Source organism: Symphodus melops (genome assembly GCF_947650265.1).
Source record: "Symphodus melops genome assembly, chromosome: 9".
NCBI lineage: Eukaryota > Metazoa > Chordata > Actinopteri > Labriformes > Labridae > Symphodus > Symphodus melops.
In genome coordinates this window covers 15,236,841-15,253,592 of record NC_136699.1, presented here as the reverse complement: position 1 = coordinate 15,253,592, position 16,752 = coordinate 15,236,841, and the positions used below count along the sequence as shown (strand labels likewise).

At 40.0% G+C, this 16,752-nt stretch overlaps 2 protein-coding genes across 2 annotated transcripts in view; both read right to left on the bottom strand.

Annotated features, from left to right (window-relative positions):
- Positions 1–1,758: 1,758 nt before the first annotated feature.
- On the bottom strand, positions 1,759–5,862 carry rack1 (receptor for activated C kinase 1). Its single transcript, XM_079352414.1, has 8 exons — positions 5,618–5,862; positions 4,973–5,144; positions 3,542–3,689; positions 3,182–3,277; positions 2,866–2,976; positions 2,438–2,578; positions 2,101–2,211; positions 1,759–1,871 (listed from the first exon to the last, which is right to left on the bottom strand). Exons 1-8 carry the CDS (start codon positions 5,724–5,726, stop codon positions 1,806–1,808), a joined length of 954 nt encoding a protein of 317 aa, XP_079208540.1. The 5' UTR covers positions 5,727–5,862; the 3' UTR covers positions 1,759–1,805.
- A 1,850-nt stretch (positions 5,863–7,712) lies between these two features.
- The window catches only part of LOC306829496 (uncharacterized protein), a 119,833-nt gene continuing 110,793 nt past the window's right edge, over positions 7,713–16,752 (bottom strand). The window contains exons 17-32 of the mRNA XM_079352546.1: positions 16,680–16,748; positions 16,512–16,535; positions 14,437–14,481; positions 14,290–14,334; positions 14,088–14,168; positions 13,940–13,993; positions 13,376–13,450; positions 12,880–12,906; positions 12,739–12,798; positions 12,598–12,660; positions 12,473–12,499; positions 12,300–12,353; positions 12,022–12,108; positions 11,668–11,763; positions 10,860–10,898; positions 7,713–10,067 (exon numbers count right to left, since the gene is read on the bottom strand). Of these exons, the coding sequence (XP_079208672.1) occupies positions 10,017–10,067; positions 10,860–10,898; positions 11,668–11,763; positions 12,022–12,108; positions 12,300–12,353; positions 12,473–12,499; positions 12,598–12,660; positions 12,739–12,798; positions 12,880–12,906; positions 13,376–13,450; positions 13,940–13,993; positions 14,088–14,168; positions 14,290–14,334; positions 14,437–14,481; positions 16,512–16,535; positions 16,680–16,748 (897 nt within the window). The 3' untranslated portion in view covers positions 7,713–10,016. The remainder of the gene's footprint in view (positions 10,068–10,859; positions 10,899–11,667; positions 11,764–12,021; positions 12,109–12,299; positions 12,354–12,472; positions 12,500–12,597; positions 12,661–12,738; positions 12,799–12,879; positions 12,907–13,375; positions 13,451–13,939; positions 13,994–14,087; positions 14,169–14,289; positions 14,335–14,436; positions 14,482–16,511; positions 16,536–16,679; positions 16,749–16,752) is intronic.

The following is a 16,752-nucleotide window of genomic DNA, read 5'->3' as shown; positions in this document are numbered from 1 at the left end:
ATTTATTACCCCAACAACAAAGATAGCCCCAAATAACCAAAACTGACAAAGTCAGTAGTGGGTGTCTCATGCTCCTAACTAGCCTCATGATGTTGTTATCTGAGGTAATGATCCACTCCTCCACAAGTGCTACACACAGCTCTGCCAGGTCACGTGGGGGTGGGGTATGATCATCCAGTCGCTACTTCATCTGGTCCCAGACATGCTCTATGGGGTTCAGGTCAGGGGATATTGCTGGTTATACCATAAGAGGCACTCAAACTTACTGAAGTCGAGCTGTGACAATTCTGGCACGATGTGGTGGAGCATTATCATCCATGGACAGACAGTTGGAGGTGTGCTGGTGAAAGTGGGGGATGATGATGGGTTCTATGATGTCTCTGAATTAAGAACGTGCCTTGACTAAGCAATCTACAAACTGCAAATCTGTTTTGCTGGTGGTATCTGCCCAGACTGTTGCAGCTCCTCCACCAAAGTGAACCCTGGGGACCATCTTGACCTCGGTGTATTGCTCACTTTGCCTTCTCCTACACCGCTGACGACAGTCCTTTCTATGCAAGGTGACCCGACTCTCATCAGTGAACAGGATGGTAGACCACTGCTGATTTGTCCAGGTCACATGGTCTTGGGCCCACTGCAGCGGTGTCTTGATGTCAGTAGAGTCACCTGCAACGGCCTTAGGTACTGGTGATCATTGCAAACCTCCACTCCTGGGCCTGTCACAAACACTGCCTGTAGTTTGGTGTCTTGCTGCAAGTGTGTTGATGAATCTTTGAGACAAACCAAGTTCACAAGCAACATCTGTCTGCCTGCTACTGACCTGAAGGCGCGCTATTGCCAGGTGGCGACAGCAGCACCAGCTACGCAATAGCCTTAAAAAATTCAAAAAAGGAGAAAAACACAACACAAACAAAGCCAACGATGAAGCAATTCATCTACTTTGTCATTGGCATGTGACTCTTCATTACAAAATGCAATCAAGCTTTGTTTCAGAGAAGGTGCAGCGAGGAGAAAACTGATGAAATAATCAACTGTCTTTAAGTCAATTTCCACTGTCACATAGAAAGTAACGATTCTTTCGACCAATCAACGGACTCCAGTGTTTAGCTCCACCTTCTAGGGTTGGATCGATAGTCTTTGCACCCCAAAAAGTAGGATAGTATGCATCGCTAATTTTGGGGACATTTCTCGGCTTTAGTCAGCAGAACCAACACAAAATGCGTGGCATACAGAGACGCACCGAACTGAACCGCTCAGTGAAAACAGAGCTTTATTGGCAATACTCTTTTCATCCCCCCAGAATGTTGAAATTGATGCCACATCGAAAAGGCTCGTCTTGTATTTTTTGGTATTGGCCCCAATATGCAAGTCAGACTGTACACAGCAAGACCTTTTTTGGGAACATGAGGTGCGTCAATCACCATAATGCAATTGCCTCCGTATCCCAAAAATCACTGAGGTAAAACAAACACTTCATTTATGAAACCCACCAAGGACCATACAATACCCCTAACTTATTGTAAATAGTGTATACAACATAATATCAGAATATCTATAGCCAATTGTTTAGATATACTTTTGTATGATACTAGAATAATCTTTTTCTTGCATGTCAAATGTGTACTTTGATAATTAAAGTCTATGATAGTTTCATATCTAAACAAACAAAAGCTTTCCGTTCTTATTCTCATTGTTTTCTTTAAGTTACTTAATGCAAGCATTCTTATTGATGGACAGTTAAAACTGAGACAACAGGTGTTCTTTTCAAACTGTCTTTTATTCAAAGTTGCTCTGATGAAACGCTCTTATCGAGTTCCAATGGTGACCTGCCACACTCTGATCAGGTTGTCAGTGTAGCCAGCAAACAGGGTCTGTAAAAAATAGAAATTGTACATTACCGCAAAACCCACTGATTAGATCAAGTCTGACAAGTCCAATAGTGAGAATATTATAAAAGTATTCATGTTTTAGTTCCCCTCATATTTGCAGGACTGTCATCATTGGACATCAGAGTTAAAAGTGAATGGGTATAATCAACGGGGATTACAACTTTTAATCACACATCAGTACTGAAAGATCCTATATAGCTGTGCATTGTACCTGTCCATCAGCAGACCATGCCAGGCAAGTACACTGAGGAGGTTCAGCCTTGCTATTTGTGCTGATCACTTCCTGTCTCAGCTCATCCACAATGATCTTGCCCTCCAGATCCTACATAAGACAACAAACAAGGACAGTACAATCAGCAACAGTTCAGCAGAAGCTTAATTGAAAGTAAACAGCCACAGGGACAACAAGTATGTGGTCGAGGTTAGCGCTCAGAAACAGCCTCTTTATCATCAAAGAATACAGTTGGCATTGGAAGTTTCATCACTGCATTTTGAACAAGCTTTCAGTGGCATATGGCAATCATTGGATATTTAGGAACAGCTCTTACCCAGATCTTGATACTGGGGCCAGTGGCGGCGCACAGCCAGTAACGGTTGGGGCTGAAGCAGAGTGCATTGATGGTGTCACCACTGTCCAGGGTGTAGAGATGCTTGCCCTCATTCAGGTCCCACAGCATGGCCTGACCGTCCTGGAAAAAGGAGGCACAACAATAACCGTATTGTAATTAAAGTTCTTTAAAGAGCTCCTTTCCAAGACATTTAAATGTGTAGAGGGAAAAAAAACCCTGAAGTTTGTTCATACTCATTTTTATAAACCCTGACATATTCAAGTACAGGCGACACTCAGAAACAGCCTCTTTATCATCAATGTTAAACAGATGCTTTCTATGTTTTCATCACTGTTGAAGCCTGCAACATTGACTAACATTAGCTTCAAAACAGTTCTATAGCAGTTTTAGAGGTAAAAAGTGTATACCCTTCCACCAGATGCGCACAGGGAGCCATCGGGAGAGACTGTCACTGTATTCAGGAAGCCAGTGTGGCCGATGTGGTTGGTCTTCAGCTTGCAGTTTGCAAGGTTCCAAACCTAACAGTACAGAACAGTTAGACATCACACTTAGTATTAAAACATTTACACAAGATAATTGGGGTATCAGTGTTATGGGTAAAAAATTCATGCACATTCTAAGATGTGAAAACTTCAGAAACTCATGGTTTTCTTAGGCTTTAGTTTCAAGTAAGAGTTTGAAATCATGTTAACATGCCAACTCTAAGTTACTGTGATTCCATACCTTGACCACCTTGTCCCAGCCGCAGGAGACAATGATGGGGTTGCTGCTGTTGGGCGAGAAGCGCACGCAGGATACCCACTCAGAATGACCCTCATCCTGTAATTTGAAGAAAAGATTCTCTGCTGATCGAACACCAGTGACTTCTAGGCTTCTCTACATTGCCAGGTGACCTCTCTACCAACTCTGATCAGACAAGTAGGGCTACAGTTCTCACAAAACATTGATTAAAAGCACGTTCAGAAAGCTAAGGAGTCTGTGAAATGGTATGAAGATAACACTTGCAAAGTTTAAACTGTTTTCAGAGCATGGCAAGGCCCCTGGTTACTACCTGCGAGACAATAACTTCAGGTGGAGTCTCACCTGGATGGTGTACTTGCAGACTCCCAAAGTGTTCCAAAGCTTGATGGTCTTATCCCGGGAGCCAGAGACGATCTGGCGGTTATCAGCGGAAAAGGCCACGCTCAAAACATCCTTCAAGTGGCCATCAAATCTCCGGGTGGTGCAGCCACTGTGGAGAAATTAAACCAAATATTTTGGATGAGAAAAACGGCTGCACATAAGAAAACATGTACAGTGTAAGCACGAGCATTTCAAGGAACATTACTTCTGTAAAAAGGTTAGAGCTTTAATTGAGGCGAGTCTCAAATCAACCGTTTTGGGTTTTGTGGAGGCAGTAAAACCATATCCAACACTTTCCAAGAATCAACAAAGTTGGTTAATAACACCAAATGGTCATCCACTGACAAGTAATCAACACTACAGCCTCAAATTTCCATTAAAATATTGTGAAGTATCCCTTTAAGGATTAACAAATCCAAGCAATTAAAAAAAAAAAAAAAAAGTCAACTATCTTTCTGTGTTCTTCCAGCAACATGAAAAACAGATGACGTGATCTGACTGCTTCAGGTATCACTGGGGGTAAAACACATCCTGCTACAACTACAATGTTTCGACACATCACAGATGAGCAGAAAATGCACCAGTAACAATGGCGATGTTTGGACTGTGTTCTGGAGAAGAGCTTCCAAAGTGAACATGTTAATAGTAAAGCTAGAGACTTTAAGTTTGTGGTATTAGGCAAGTTAAGACTAATGTCCGCATTTTATTAGAAAAGAGTTCTAAAAACTATTTAGTACACTACTAGTATGACTTTCAATTCAATCTAAGACCTTGAGTCAGTGATCCATTTAACGTCGAGAACCGACGTCATGCTGCAAAGGCCTCTCATCACTTCCTTGTATACTTGGCTCCAAAAAACCAGCAGCATTCAAACTGATTTAAAGTTTTTTGTACCTGTTCCCCTCATATTTGCAGGACTGTCATCATTGGACATCAGAGTTAAAAGTGAATGGGTATAATCACTGGGGAACATTTAATCAAACATCTGTACTAAAAGGTCCTATATAGCTGTGCATTGTACCTGTAGACCATGCCAGGCAAGTACACTGAGGAGGTTCACCACTAAAAACTCATTTAAAGTTTCATTTGATTATCTCTTGCCCAAAACGGCATGTTCATAACTTTTCTACATAATTGATAATTTTAAGTTGCATACGAGTCAGTGTTAGATTTACTAAAGTTAACTTTCTGCTATTCTATGAGAAATATAAACATGCCCCGTTTATAACGTTGAGTCAATGTATTAATGAAGTTGATGGTTTAGTAAATGACTTTAAGCTACTCATTTCATGGCAGAGCAACATTTAATTTTGTACCACAACCCCTGTGCACTTAAACTAATGTTTCAAACAAAGACAAATACATTAGCTTTCAAACTCTGACTTCACTTACGTGGTGAGGTCCCACAGACGGAGGGATTTGTCCCAGGAGCCTGACAGAGCAAACTGTCCATCTGAAGAGATGACAACATCACTGACAAAGTGAGAGTGACCCTGCAGAGAGCGCTGGGGGATGCCATAGTTGGTCTCATCACGGGTCAGCTTCCACATGATGATGGTCTTGTCTGAAACACAGGTATAAAGGTGGGTTGAATTCGTGAATTCGTTTGTTCGACTGACAAACGTGTTATCATTGTGTCAGGGCCTGTAACGGAAGCTGTCATATAGTCAAACATGCTGCATCTACTTTAGCAGGTAAGTTGAAGATGGTTAACAGGTGCACAGATTTACACGTGAAGACCATAATTCTTGCACTTTTTCATATTACACGTCACACGTGCAGTACCTACATCTGAGTGAGATGACGACAGGGACAGTGAGCTAGAAGCTAGCTAGCTTGGCAGACCGGTGTCTATCTATTCACATTATGCAGTTGTGAAATAACCTATATTACAGGCTATTAAAGACTGTATAACTGTTTTAAAGTCATTTATACAGCCGCACACCAGCAAGGTTTTATATTTCGTTATAGTAGCGAACCAGTTAGCTGAGCAGTGCTAGTGTAGCCATGTTGGCAGAGCCGGCGGGGAAGCCTCACCTCGGGACGCCGACAGAATCATGTCGGGATACTGGGGCGTCGTGGCGATCTGGGTGACCCATCCATTGTGGCCCTTCAGGGTCCCCCTCACTGTCATCTGCTCGGTCATTTTGGCGAAGTTTGGTGGTGCCTTTTGCAAGGATGGATTCGGATTTCTCAGAGGTCCCGAAAAACCTAAGTCCTCATCGCACCAGGCACAGAGGAAAAGGAAGCTCAACCCCGGATGCAAAAACTAAGAGAGGTCAGCCGCCCGCAAAGGATTCTGGGAAAGGTGGACTTAACGTTTGCTTAACAAGAAATGTAGTCCAGCAGAAGTTGTTTTGAAAATGAAATCCTGCACATTTCTTTATGAAGTTACCATCTTATGGAGAGGCATTCAATATTAATATGAAACATTTATTAAATCATCATCGGATGAGAAATTCTATGGATATACTGTACATGGACAAAAAATAACGATAAATAAATTAAATGATCTCAAAGTGGAACCAGTCCAACCAATAAATCGTAAAACATTTAATTTAAATGGCAAATATGGCTCTTAATTTCAATTTTAAAAAAACTATTAATTTCACCAGACATGTTGATTTATTAAGTTAAATGTAAAAGTTAGCTTACTATTTTAAATTTTAAATGTTTTTTCAGGGTTGCTGTAAATAATCAAAGCAGATGGTAAAGTTATCTGTTTGTGAGTTTCCATCTAAAGATGTAACCTGTTGTTTTGTCTTTAAAACTATAAGCTCAGTAAGTGTGATAATAGATCAGAACCATTTGTGAAAACGTAAAAGTCCTTACTTATTAGCATAATTTTGAGCATACATCATTGGCTGAAAGGATGAAAGACTTGTATCTGTCCTTTTTATACCCAGTGGAGTCAGGTTGTGTAGCTAAGCAAAGATGCTTTCATCAACACTTGGGGTAAGAAAGGTTGATCATTTATCAGAGTTAATGTGATGAAGTTATAGTGTTTTTCTTTTTCTTTTTATATTTTTTGCATGTCAGAGTTTACAGTCTATTGTCAGAGTCCAACAGCAAGAGAGACTTAACATAATATGTGATCCCTTGATCTAAAGTATTCCGTTATTTTCTGTCCAGCAGGTTAACATTTAGACTTTTAGTAAAAATGTACAAGATCAATCTCAATCAATCAATCAATCTTTATTTGTATAGCGTCAATTCATAACAGGTGTTATCTCGAGACATTTTACAAAGAGCAGGTAAAAAGAACATGCTCATCGTTGTTTACAAAGAGCAGATAATAGACCTTACTTATTGCTATATTACAAGAGCCCAGCTTAATCCGTCACAGCGTGGCAAGAAAAAAAACTTCCCTTTAACAGGTAGTAATCTTCAGCAGACTCGGGCTCATGACGGAACAGCCATCTGCTAAACTGTGCTGGGCTTGAAAGTGTGATGGGGAGATGGGACAAGATACAGAAAGAAGGATAGGATGGGGGGGGGGGGGGGGGTGAAGTTAAAGTGACATGCAGTAATAAGATATGAAAGCAGGGAGAGAGAGAAAGAGGGAGATGCCAGTTCCCCTGGTAGTCAAGGCCTATAGCAGCATAACTATGAGCTGGTTTATACCTGACACAGCCCTAACTATAAGATTTATCAAAAAAAGATGCACTTGATGGATTGAGAAAACGTTTCGTTCCAATATCCATGGTGGCTAGACAGCAGGTTTTATAGCTTTTGAAGTTCCCAAAAGTATATGCCTATAGTGTACATGCTAAGCTAAGACTTCTGGCAGGGCTATTGCTGTTGATTCTTGCTATTTGGCTTAAACTCGTTCTGTGTTATTTTAGCAAGTGGACAGAATATACACAATAACTTTTTAAAGGAATAGCTGCTTTTACATGTTTCTTGTTATGTGTTCCTCTGTATAGGCCTCTGATTTGTCTATGTCCATCAAAGAACGTGTATATTTAACATACATGGACAGACCAGATGTCTGGTTTATTTCATATTTTCTTTCTCTTTAAACAAATTCATTCTAATTATACAAATAACAGATATTTCTCCAACAATTACCTACGTATCTGTTTTAGTCACATATAGTAAGAGGTATATGTGGTCAAAGAATGAAACTGAATAACTTTACATGATTATGATTTAATGGACAACAAAAAATTGGAGTTTATTTCATTCCACATTTTTAGATGACCAGATTTCATGTTACATATTTTTAGACAATTACAAAAATAGCTTAATTCTTTTACAACCAAATACACAACCGAAAACAACATTCTCATAAGCCAAGCTAATACTGTGATATATGACTTTCCAAAATGCAAAACTGTAATTTGACACTGAGACGTTTATTGTCACCATTTAGCTGTTTCAACTTTAACTGATAGAATCTGGAAAAGAAATAAACACATGTAATAATGTTAAGTGTCAGATAGCCATCAGCTCTCAGTGAATTAAAGCTTAAAACAGTGTCTATTACAGAAAAAAGAATCCGTGTTCATTTCATATCATCAGTTGAACAATATCTAATAAAACAAAAAAGGGTGTAATGTAGTTTAAATTGTTGGGAAAAAACTTTAATAAATCACTTAGTGAGACTTCACATTATTTTAATCTCACTCAGTATGGAAATTGTTTTGTGTGATGTCAGTTATTCAACTTAGTGAAATTTGAAAAAGCATAAAGCTTTTAAGAGTTTATATAACTCATTGTAGTCTTTGAGCTACTCTGATTGTTGCAGGTCAATGTTAGCCAGTTAACAGGTCAGCCGATAAATCTGTTTAATTAAAAAGAGGAATTTAGAGTTAATAATGTGCCTCATTGTATTCCAACCCAACACACATCATTCTTCCAACACACAACCCTTGAAAAAAAAGGACTTAATTGAAAAAGCAATTTTTATTTCAATCTCATGTCATTAGTGTTCTTCTGAAAGAGTGCATCTGACATGAAGCCTGAAAATACCTCCAGCAATACTGACCCTGTTTAAAATGTCATATGTTCCAAAGAGTGCATGTATGTTGAGGATGAAGAAGAAACACACGTTTACATGTTTAATAATATGCAGGCCAACAATTAAAATGTTGCAAACATTTTCTGGTCAGTCATGTGTTGCATTAATCTGAATTGATATTGAACGTGTTTTTTTTTCTAAATGTAATAGAAATTGTAATTGTACAAATGCCAAAGGGTATTCTTTTTATCGCTGTGTTCTAGACATAAAGCTGAATGTTTGAAAGTAGAAATCTTTTCATTTAGTGTCTGTGGACATGTGTCTGATGTTACATATCACTATGCAGACTAGATCTTAAGCTGACACATTAAAAGTATTACAAGTATTGAAGCACCAAGATAATATCCCATCTGAGAAAAATAACTGAGTGAAACAGACCTACAGAATGTATCTGATAGAAATGACTGAAATGTGATAATAAAAAGCACAAACACAAAATGCAGAATAATTGACAGTTCAAACCATTGTATAAAGTTAATCACTGAATAAAAAAAGAGTAATTAACCTTTGGAAAAAAAAAAACTGTGTTGACAATTGATTTAAATTTCATTCTTTAGTCTGTTAGTCCTTCAGTCCAAAAATGACTATCGATTAAAAAGTGTCAAACAAACACACATTTAAGTCAGCAGCAAGAAGTCACACTGTTGTCCAGAGAAACGGGAAACAACAATAAAACACATTTCCATCAGTGATTAAAGGATACAGATCATTCAAAAAGCTTCAGTTACACTGAAAATGATAAAGAAACTACACTGATATGCAGTTATTTGCCAAGGCCACTGTAACAATCATGAATACTGTAAATGGTTCCTTCAAAGCTATGCACAGGAATGCAAAATGTACCTGGACAAAAGTCGCAACTAAAATATCAAAATGAAACAAAAAGTACAAGTCACAACTATCACAAATGTAAGCCATACAAAGGTAGATTTACTGACTTTTCTGAGTGGATTGCTCAAATACAAATACTTGTAATGAATACTTGTTGTAAATTAAATGTCATTTTAGAGTTTCAAAGAAAGACCACAAGTCATACAATCTGTCTGGATGCTAAATAACACTGTGCCTTGTTCTGATCATGCATTATTTAGTCAAAAACTTCACAAAAAGAGTCATACAAGAGATCACCACAACATGTTACGTGCAGTAAATCCTTCTTTATGTGCCAGTGACGTCAGTGACTCCCATATAACCGTGTCTTAGCCACAGTTGTGTGTCATCTCTTCTCAGGTTAATGTGGAAATGAAGTGTTCTCTGTCGCCCCCTCCTGGAGAGTTTCAATAGCACAGGATCTGAGTGTTCAGTATGACACCAGGGCAGAACATAGTCCGCTCTGCTTCATGAAGACAAATCTGCCCCCTTGTACTCTCTGCGTTTCCATGTGTCCTTTCTTCATCAGAACCACACTTCCCTTCAGGGCTGAGAGAGACGCTTTCGTTTGAGCTTCTGCCTCGCCATTTCCTCCTTTTTTTAGAAAACAGAGAGAGGAGAGGAGAGCACTGACCCACACCTTTCAGCTGCAGCAGGCAAGAGATCTGTCCATCCACAAAAGCATCCATCCACCTGTGAGACTGCACACACTGTCGTATCCAAACAGCGTTCATGATTACAATCAGGCAAGGAGTCAGGCTTTGTTAGTAAGGCGGCTAGACATTCAAGGCACTACAACAATGAATTCTGGACTGTCCTTCAAAGTGAGAGTCCCAGTGCCAGTTCAGTTTTTTCTTCTCAAAACCATGGCTGCCTTCACCACAACACTGGCTCTCTTTGGTGGGTTTTTTTTTGTAATACTGTTGACTCAAAAATTTCCTTGTTGAAAAAAATTCTCAATATATTATATAAAATGTTTTATGAAAATTGTGGTAAAAAGAGGAGCTGGTTGTTTGTGTAGTATTCAATTGCAATATATACCCTATCAATATGTACAGATCCCATGCTGCTGGTTAGTCATCACTGCAAAACAAAGAAGAGTACAGATGCACTTTTAGTAGCATATCAAACAAAAATCAACACATCTCAAAACACACATGCCACACATTTATAAGCTCACACTCTGTAACATATTTACAAAATGTCCCTGTTTTATATAAGTCAAGGAATTCATTCAACGCTAACTGCAGAGTTCAGTAAATTCCTTCATTTCAGATTTAAAACAATTATGATTCCATGACTGTCCAAATAGCTGTCCCATATTCAATCACAATTAGTGTATTAGTTAAAATTGTGCGTATAAATGAAAGAAGACTTCACACTCACCTTGTGCCAGCAGCCAGGTATGGGCAGTCCATCCTGTCCCTGCAGACCGAGAACAGCAGCAGAAAGTTAATGACAAGAACATGTGATGTGATGCATGCTCAAACAAACGTTCAATTCTTCATCCTGGTTACTTGGATTTTAGTGACAGAGTCCCGACCAGCAACAAAAGAAAATTAAAGGTAGAAGTAGAGTTAGGAAAGCTATAATCTAAACCAAACAGAAAAAGCAAAAAGGGTTAAAAGATGTGTTCAAACAAATGCTCATTATAGTGTGCGTGTGGTTTGCTTTTTTTATTATGGGCCTCCTATCATCCTATGCATTTTTTATGCGTTAAGATGGTAAGATTGATACTACCACTTTAATTTGTACTGATTCAGAATCAGATTTCTTTAATTCTCTTACAAGGGGGGGAACTGTTCCGCAGCTGGAGCACACATTATGACACAACATACACGGACAACATAAACAGTTAAATCATACCCAATTATAATCAGACTTATAAATCCAAGAAATGATTCCAAATGACACAACAAAGACAACATCTGCAGTAGAACAGAAAACTCAAACAGATACAGTATATAGCCAGCAGTTAGCTTAGCTTTGTATAAAGACTTGACACATAAATCCTTACATAAAAACAACAACCTGGGGTTTAGAGAGGTCAGAGTTCAGACTGTCAGGGACATTGTTCCTGCCTGTTAATGGTCATTTATGTTCTGTAGCCATAGGTCATATGAGAGGAAAGTAATACATTTGCATGCATAAATGGTAATAAAAGAGCAAGAAGGAGGAGGAAGAAATACTCTACCACAGGACAGGGGGCCTCAGGGCCAGAAGGAGGAAGAGGAGGTGGAGGGGAAGAAAGCCCTGCCTTCTCAGACAGACCTTTAGTCTCATCACAACTCTGTCAGCAACAACCAGTTACACATTCACAGCACGAGGAGGCAAATAAGAGAAAAAGAGTGCAGAGAGCAGAGAGCAGAGAGCGGGGGAATAACAGGTGATCAAAAGGTGACAGGAAAGTCAAGAAGAAAATCAGTTCAAACTTACAGTATTTTACTGTGTGTGTTTAAATGTGTGTGTGTGTGTGTGTGTGTGTGTGTGTGTGTGTGTGTGTGTGTGTGTGTGTGTGTGTGTGTGTGTGTAGCTGTGGCACACATACCACAGGACAGGGTTGGTCAAGTCCTGGAGGACCCTGCTCTCCTTTCTGGCCCTTCAGACCTCTTTTCCCCACTGATCCCCTGTCACCCTAACCATGAAGAGGAAGGCACACAAACAATTATTAAACAGTCTTACTGAATAGAGACGAGACAAGACAAACATCTGTGTGCATAACAATCAGCGGGAAGCCCAAAGAGAACTTTGTAACGTCATTAAGTGAAGATATCTTGTTGGTTATATTCCACTGATGTTTTAACACTTTTTATGTCAGCCACCAACCTTGTCCCCTCGTTCTCCTCGGTCACCTTTATCCCCCATAAGACCCGGGAAACCCTGGACATTAAATCACAAACTGGTCAGAACGATGCGGACAACTGAATATGGGTTGAAAATTCATCTAAATTACAAATCACTTTGATTCATTTTTTGACATGAAGAGTTAGAAAACTCACATCTAGTCCAGGCTCCCCTGGTCTGCCCTGCAATCACAAATGTGTGCATATAAATCAGGATGTCTGCTTTATTACAAAGGTGTAGCAAACATGTGAGTGAGGTGATGGGGGGGGGGGGGGCTTACCTTTTCTCCCTTTGCACCTGGAAGACCCACTAACCCGGGAGAGCCCTTTAGGCCATCTAATCCCTGAAGTTAAAGTACATTATTACCACTGTGCAGATTTAACATGTTTTATAACAATCATAGACGGTTGATGTTACTCACTTTGGGTCCAACAGCACCAGAGTCTCCTTTGTCTCCTTTCATCCCATATCCAGGCTCACCCTGCACAAGAACACATGAACCCTGAGCACCAAACAACACGTCATGACCTCTAACACATTCTGTAATGCACTGCAGTCTTACCTTTGGACCAGGCATCCCATGTAGCCCCTAAAAAAATGTGCACAATGAGTGTAAAAGCAGCAGATGTGAAGATTTTGTTTCTTTTTTTAAATTTTTTTATATACTTTATTAATCCCTCGAGGGGAAATTCGGTTTTCACTCTGTCTAATGAACACACACATAGGCCGAGATACACACTCATGCACAAACAGGGTTCTAGTGACATGCATTAATGGAGAGGTCTCAGAGTGAGGGGGCTGCCCACAGCGAGCGCTCCAGAGCAGTTTTTTGGGGTTCGGTGCCTTGCTCAGGGGCACCTCGGCAGTGCTCAGGAAATGGACTGGCACCTCTCCAGCTACCAGACCAGTTTCCGGACTTGGTCCGTGCCGGGACTTGAGCCGGCGACCCTCCGGTTCCCAACCCAAGTCCCTACAGACTGAGCTACTGCCGCCCATCTGCCGTCTCATTTGTAAGCTTTCTGTCAGGATACACAGGAGATTGTGATATAAGGACTCACCATTGATCCAGGAGACCCAGGTACTCCAGGTGGGCCGGGCGGGCCAGGTGGGCCTGGCTGGGAAATCATCTGAACCTGAGCATCATGGAAATAACGAGAGTCAAGCAAGAGACTGAAAGCTTTTTCTGGATACATGTACTGCATATCACACCACGAGATGAATGACTTAATAAAGGAACATTCAAGCGTTGTTCATACTTCTCAATCATAAATCACATTTAAATTAATTTAAGTATTTTTTTTCCATTAAAGAAATGTTTAAAACCAAATAACTGGAACAAAGACTGTATTCCAATGTTCAACATATTTAAAATTCAGATTTTTTTTTGTTAATGTCTGCATTTCCTCAATGCAAAAAAACACAACTAAGACAATTGGTGCTTTCAATGTTTGCATCTCACACCCATACCAAATGAAAAACTGGTTTCATGCACATAAAAAAATAAAATCTACATTGGAGGTTCAAACATTAGAAATTGCTGACATGGCTTTTAAAGTTGTTGTCTCCAATGATTAACATGCATGAGTAAATTGAGTTAAATGAAGCTTGTGCATCACACTGACCAGGTTGTCTTCCATTCTGCAGTCGCCTTTCTCTCCTTTATGTCCGTCCACACCCTTACCAACAGAGTGAAAAGCGTTAACTCCCAGCCATTTATCCACTTCTCAACTGTTTGTATATCAGAGAAACTTGTTTACTCTCTCAACTTACAGCAGGCCCCGAGAGCCCCATCTCCCCCTTCTCTCCCCTCTCGCCAGGTGGTCCGCCCTCACCCATGTCCCCTTTCGATCCCTGAAGGGTAAACAATTAAAAAGAGAGGTTGTTTTCTGCATTAAAAGGTATATTGGAATAAAAGAAGTCCACATAAATAAAAGGATAGTATTCGTCATTTCGTCATTCTTTCTTATCGTACCTTCTCCCCATCAACTCCTGCTAGCCCAGGTAAACCAAGCTCACCCTGGAAGAGAAGAAAAAAAAAACCCTCACTCAATCTACTTAGTTATTAAGTTACCCTGTTAGTAGATGTTGGCAGTACATTAGCAATGACAGAACCCCTTACCTTGTCCCCCGGGCGGCCTGGGGGTCCAGGTGGTCCTGGTTGGCCCTAAAAAGAGAGAGCAAAAGAGGAATAAAAACATGTGAGTGATTTATATACATGCCTACCTAAGTCTATGTAATCGCATACTGTTTAACAGTGAATTCATCTTGCAACTGTAATAACTGATTTTGTCCACTTGGAGCACTATCAACACTATATGACACCTCACTGGTACGTCATCACTTTAGATATGAAGATCTATTAAGCAAACAGCAACTTTTTTTGCACATCAAGCAGCATGGAGCCACATGACGGTCCTTTCCAAATCTTGTTTGCATCCAGCTTATAGATGGAACCTAGATATCTGGCTTTTTAGCATTTTGACAGAGTTTGATAATATGAATGACACCTTTTCCATAAAAATAGTCACAAATCCAAGTGTTCATATAAAAACACTGATTAAAACCGCTTTATATACATCTGCAATTTTCACACGGTCACAGAGACATTTTGTTTATACACGGCTGTTGATTCTGTTTATCACAATCGTGGAAAAAAACTGGAATCTCACAGAGGAGGCTTGAAGATGGGCCAACCCAAAAGGAAACAACAAGACTGATGGATTTCACAGAGCAAGGCTGACAGTAAACAAAGCTCTTTCGTTCAGTCTGTTTGCTGATCACATGCAACTTGAAGTAATTTTACCTTACAATTATTGTGGGGAAAAAACAGGCAGTTTTGGGTCTTTACGACACAATAGTCTGGCACAAACGATGAGACGGCTGCACAAATCGAGGAGGAACCAAAGATTCATGCAACTTTGTGGCATACTATATCCATCCCATGCTGCCGTCCAAGCTAGCTGAAGAATGACAGCCCCTTAAATCACACTCCTTAACCTCTACATCCACAATGTTACACTTGTTTCTTCTACCTCTGAAGTCCTCGACCATCTTGAAGCAATAAAAAAGGAACCCATGTTGCCTCCCAGAGGTGAACATGCTGATCCTCTCCCCTTTTCCAATTTCTACCACTTTGTTTGGTCTCCCATTTAAACCATGGAAACCACAAGACGTTTTATGAACAACTGTTTGATGTTCATTTGAAAGTGAGGGCTACTCATGCACGTAATTATACAAAATGTTATAAAATGAGGGAAATTACCCGTAAAAAATGACTCGTGTGAGAAACCAAACTTCATAATTGCCTCCTTCTTCAAGTGAAATAAAATTAATAGACTTTCTTAAACAAACAAGTGAAAACATCTTAACACAGGCTTGGTGATGAGCATTACCTGCTGCATGGATATAACTCAAACCCACATTGAATGTGATTCCGTGCCAGCTAATCCATGCTGGCATGAGACTTCTGATAAAATCTCAGGTTCATGTTTTCACCAACTTCTATGTAACTGTCTCACACTGCTGTCTACAGCCTTGCATGGGGAGCCCATTTCAGATAGCATATAGTGGTTTTTAATCAAAAACACCCTCCACTGCAGAGATAACCATCTGTTATTAGCATGTAGCACGGCACATGGACGATTCAAAGGCTCTGTGTATAAAGAGGGGAATATGAACCTGACACTGTGGCGACAGTGCGAGGGGTTCCCTGCCATCTTTTTCCATGCATCCCCATTGTGCACTCATTTACTGTAGTTGTGTGCAACAACACAAAAACACCATGCGGCCCTATAGTAAGTTATAAGCATGTATTCTGAGAGGCAAATTTGATACATGGCATGAAAAGACACTCAGACCAATAAAACAAAGGCTGCTGATTTTTCTGCACGATTAAGCCCGTTTCTCAAGGCTTTATGTTATCTGAGAGAGCAGCACAGCTACATTTTATTTGCCATAGCTGTCCATTTCATCCCAAACGAATACCAAAGTGAAGCTGAACCAGGGACATTCAGAAATCTCTTAAATGTGAGCTACAGAGTGACTTCTAATACACCAACAAATACGCACACACACACACACATGCACAAGCACAACCAGTGTGTGTACTGATGCAGGCCTGTTTCTTTGCATTTTTATACATGCAATAATTACGGATAACACCACCAAAACCATGCAGACACAACAGCAGATTACCGAAACGCTGATGCTGTTGATTGCCTGTTCGGAAAAATATGGTGACCAGTTCAGTTTTGTAGTTTCAAGTTTTGTCTCATGTCTGGCTTGAGAATCAGTTATCAATCCTTGATGAAATATACGACACATCCATGAATCTGATCTCATTCTGGCTTTATTGTAAATCACCTGGATGGCATCCAGAAGCTTCCCGTTAAAGTCAATGATGTCTGAGGATCCTTTTTCACCAGGATAACCCTGT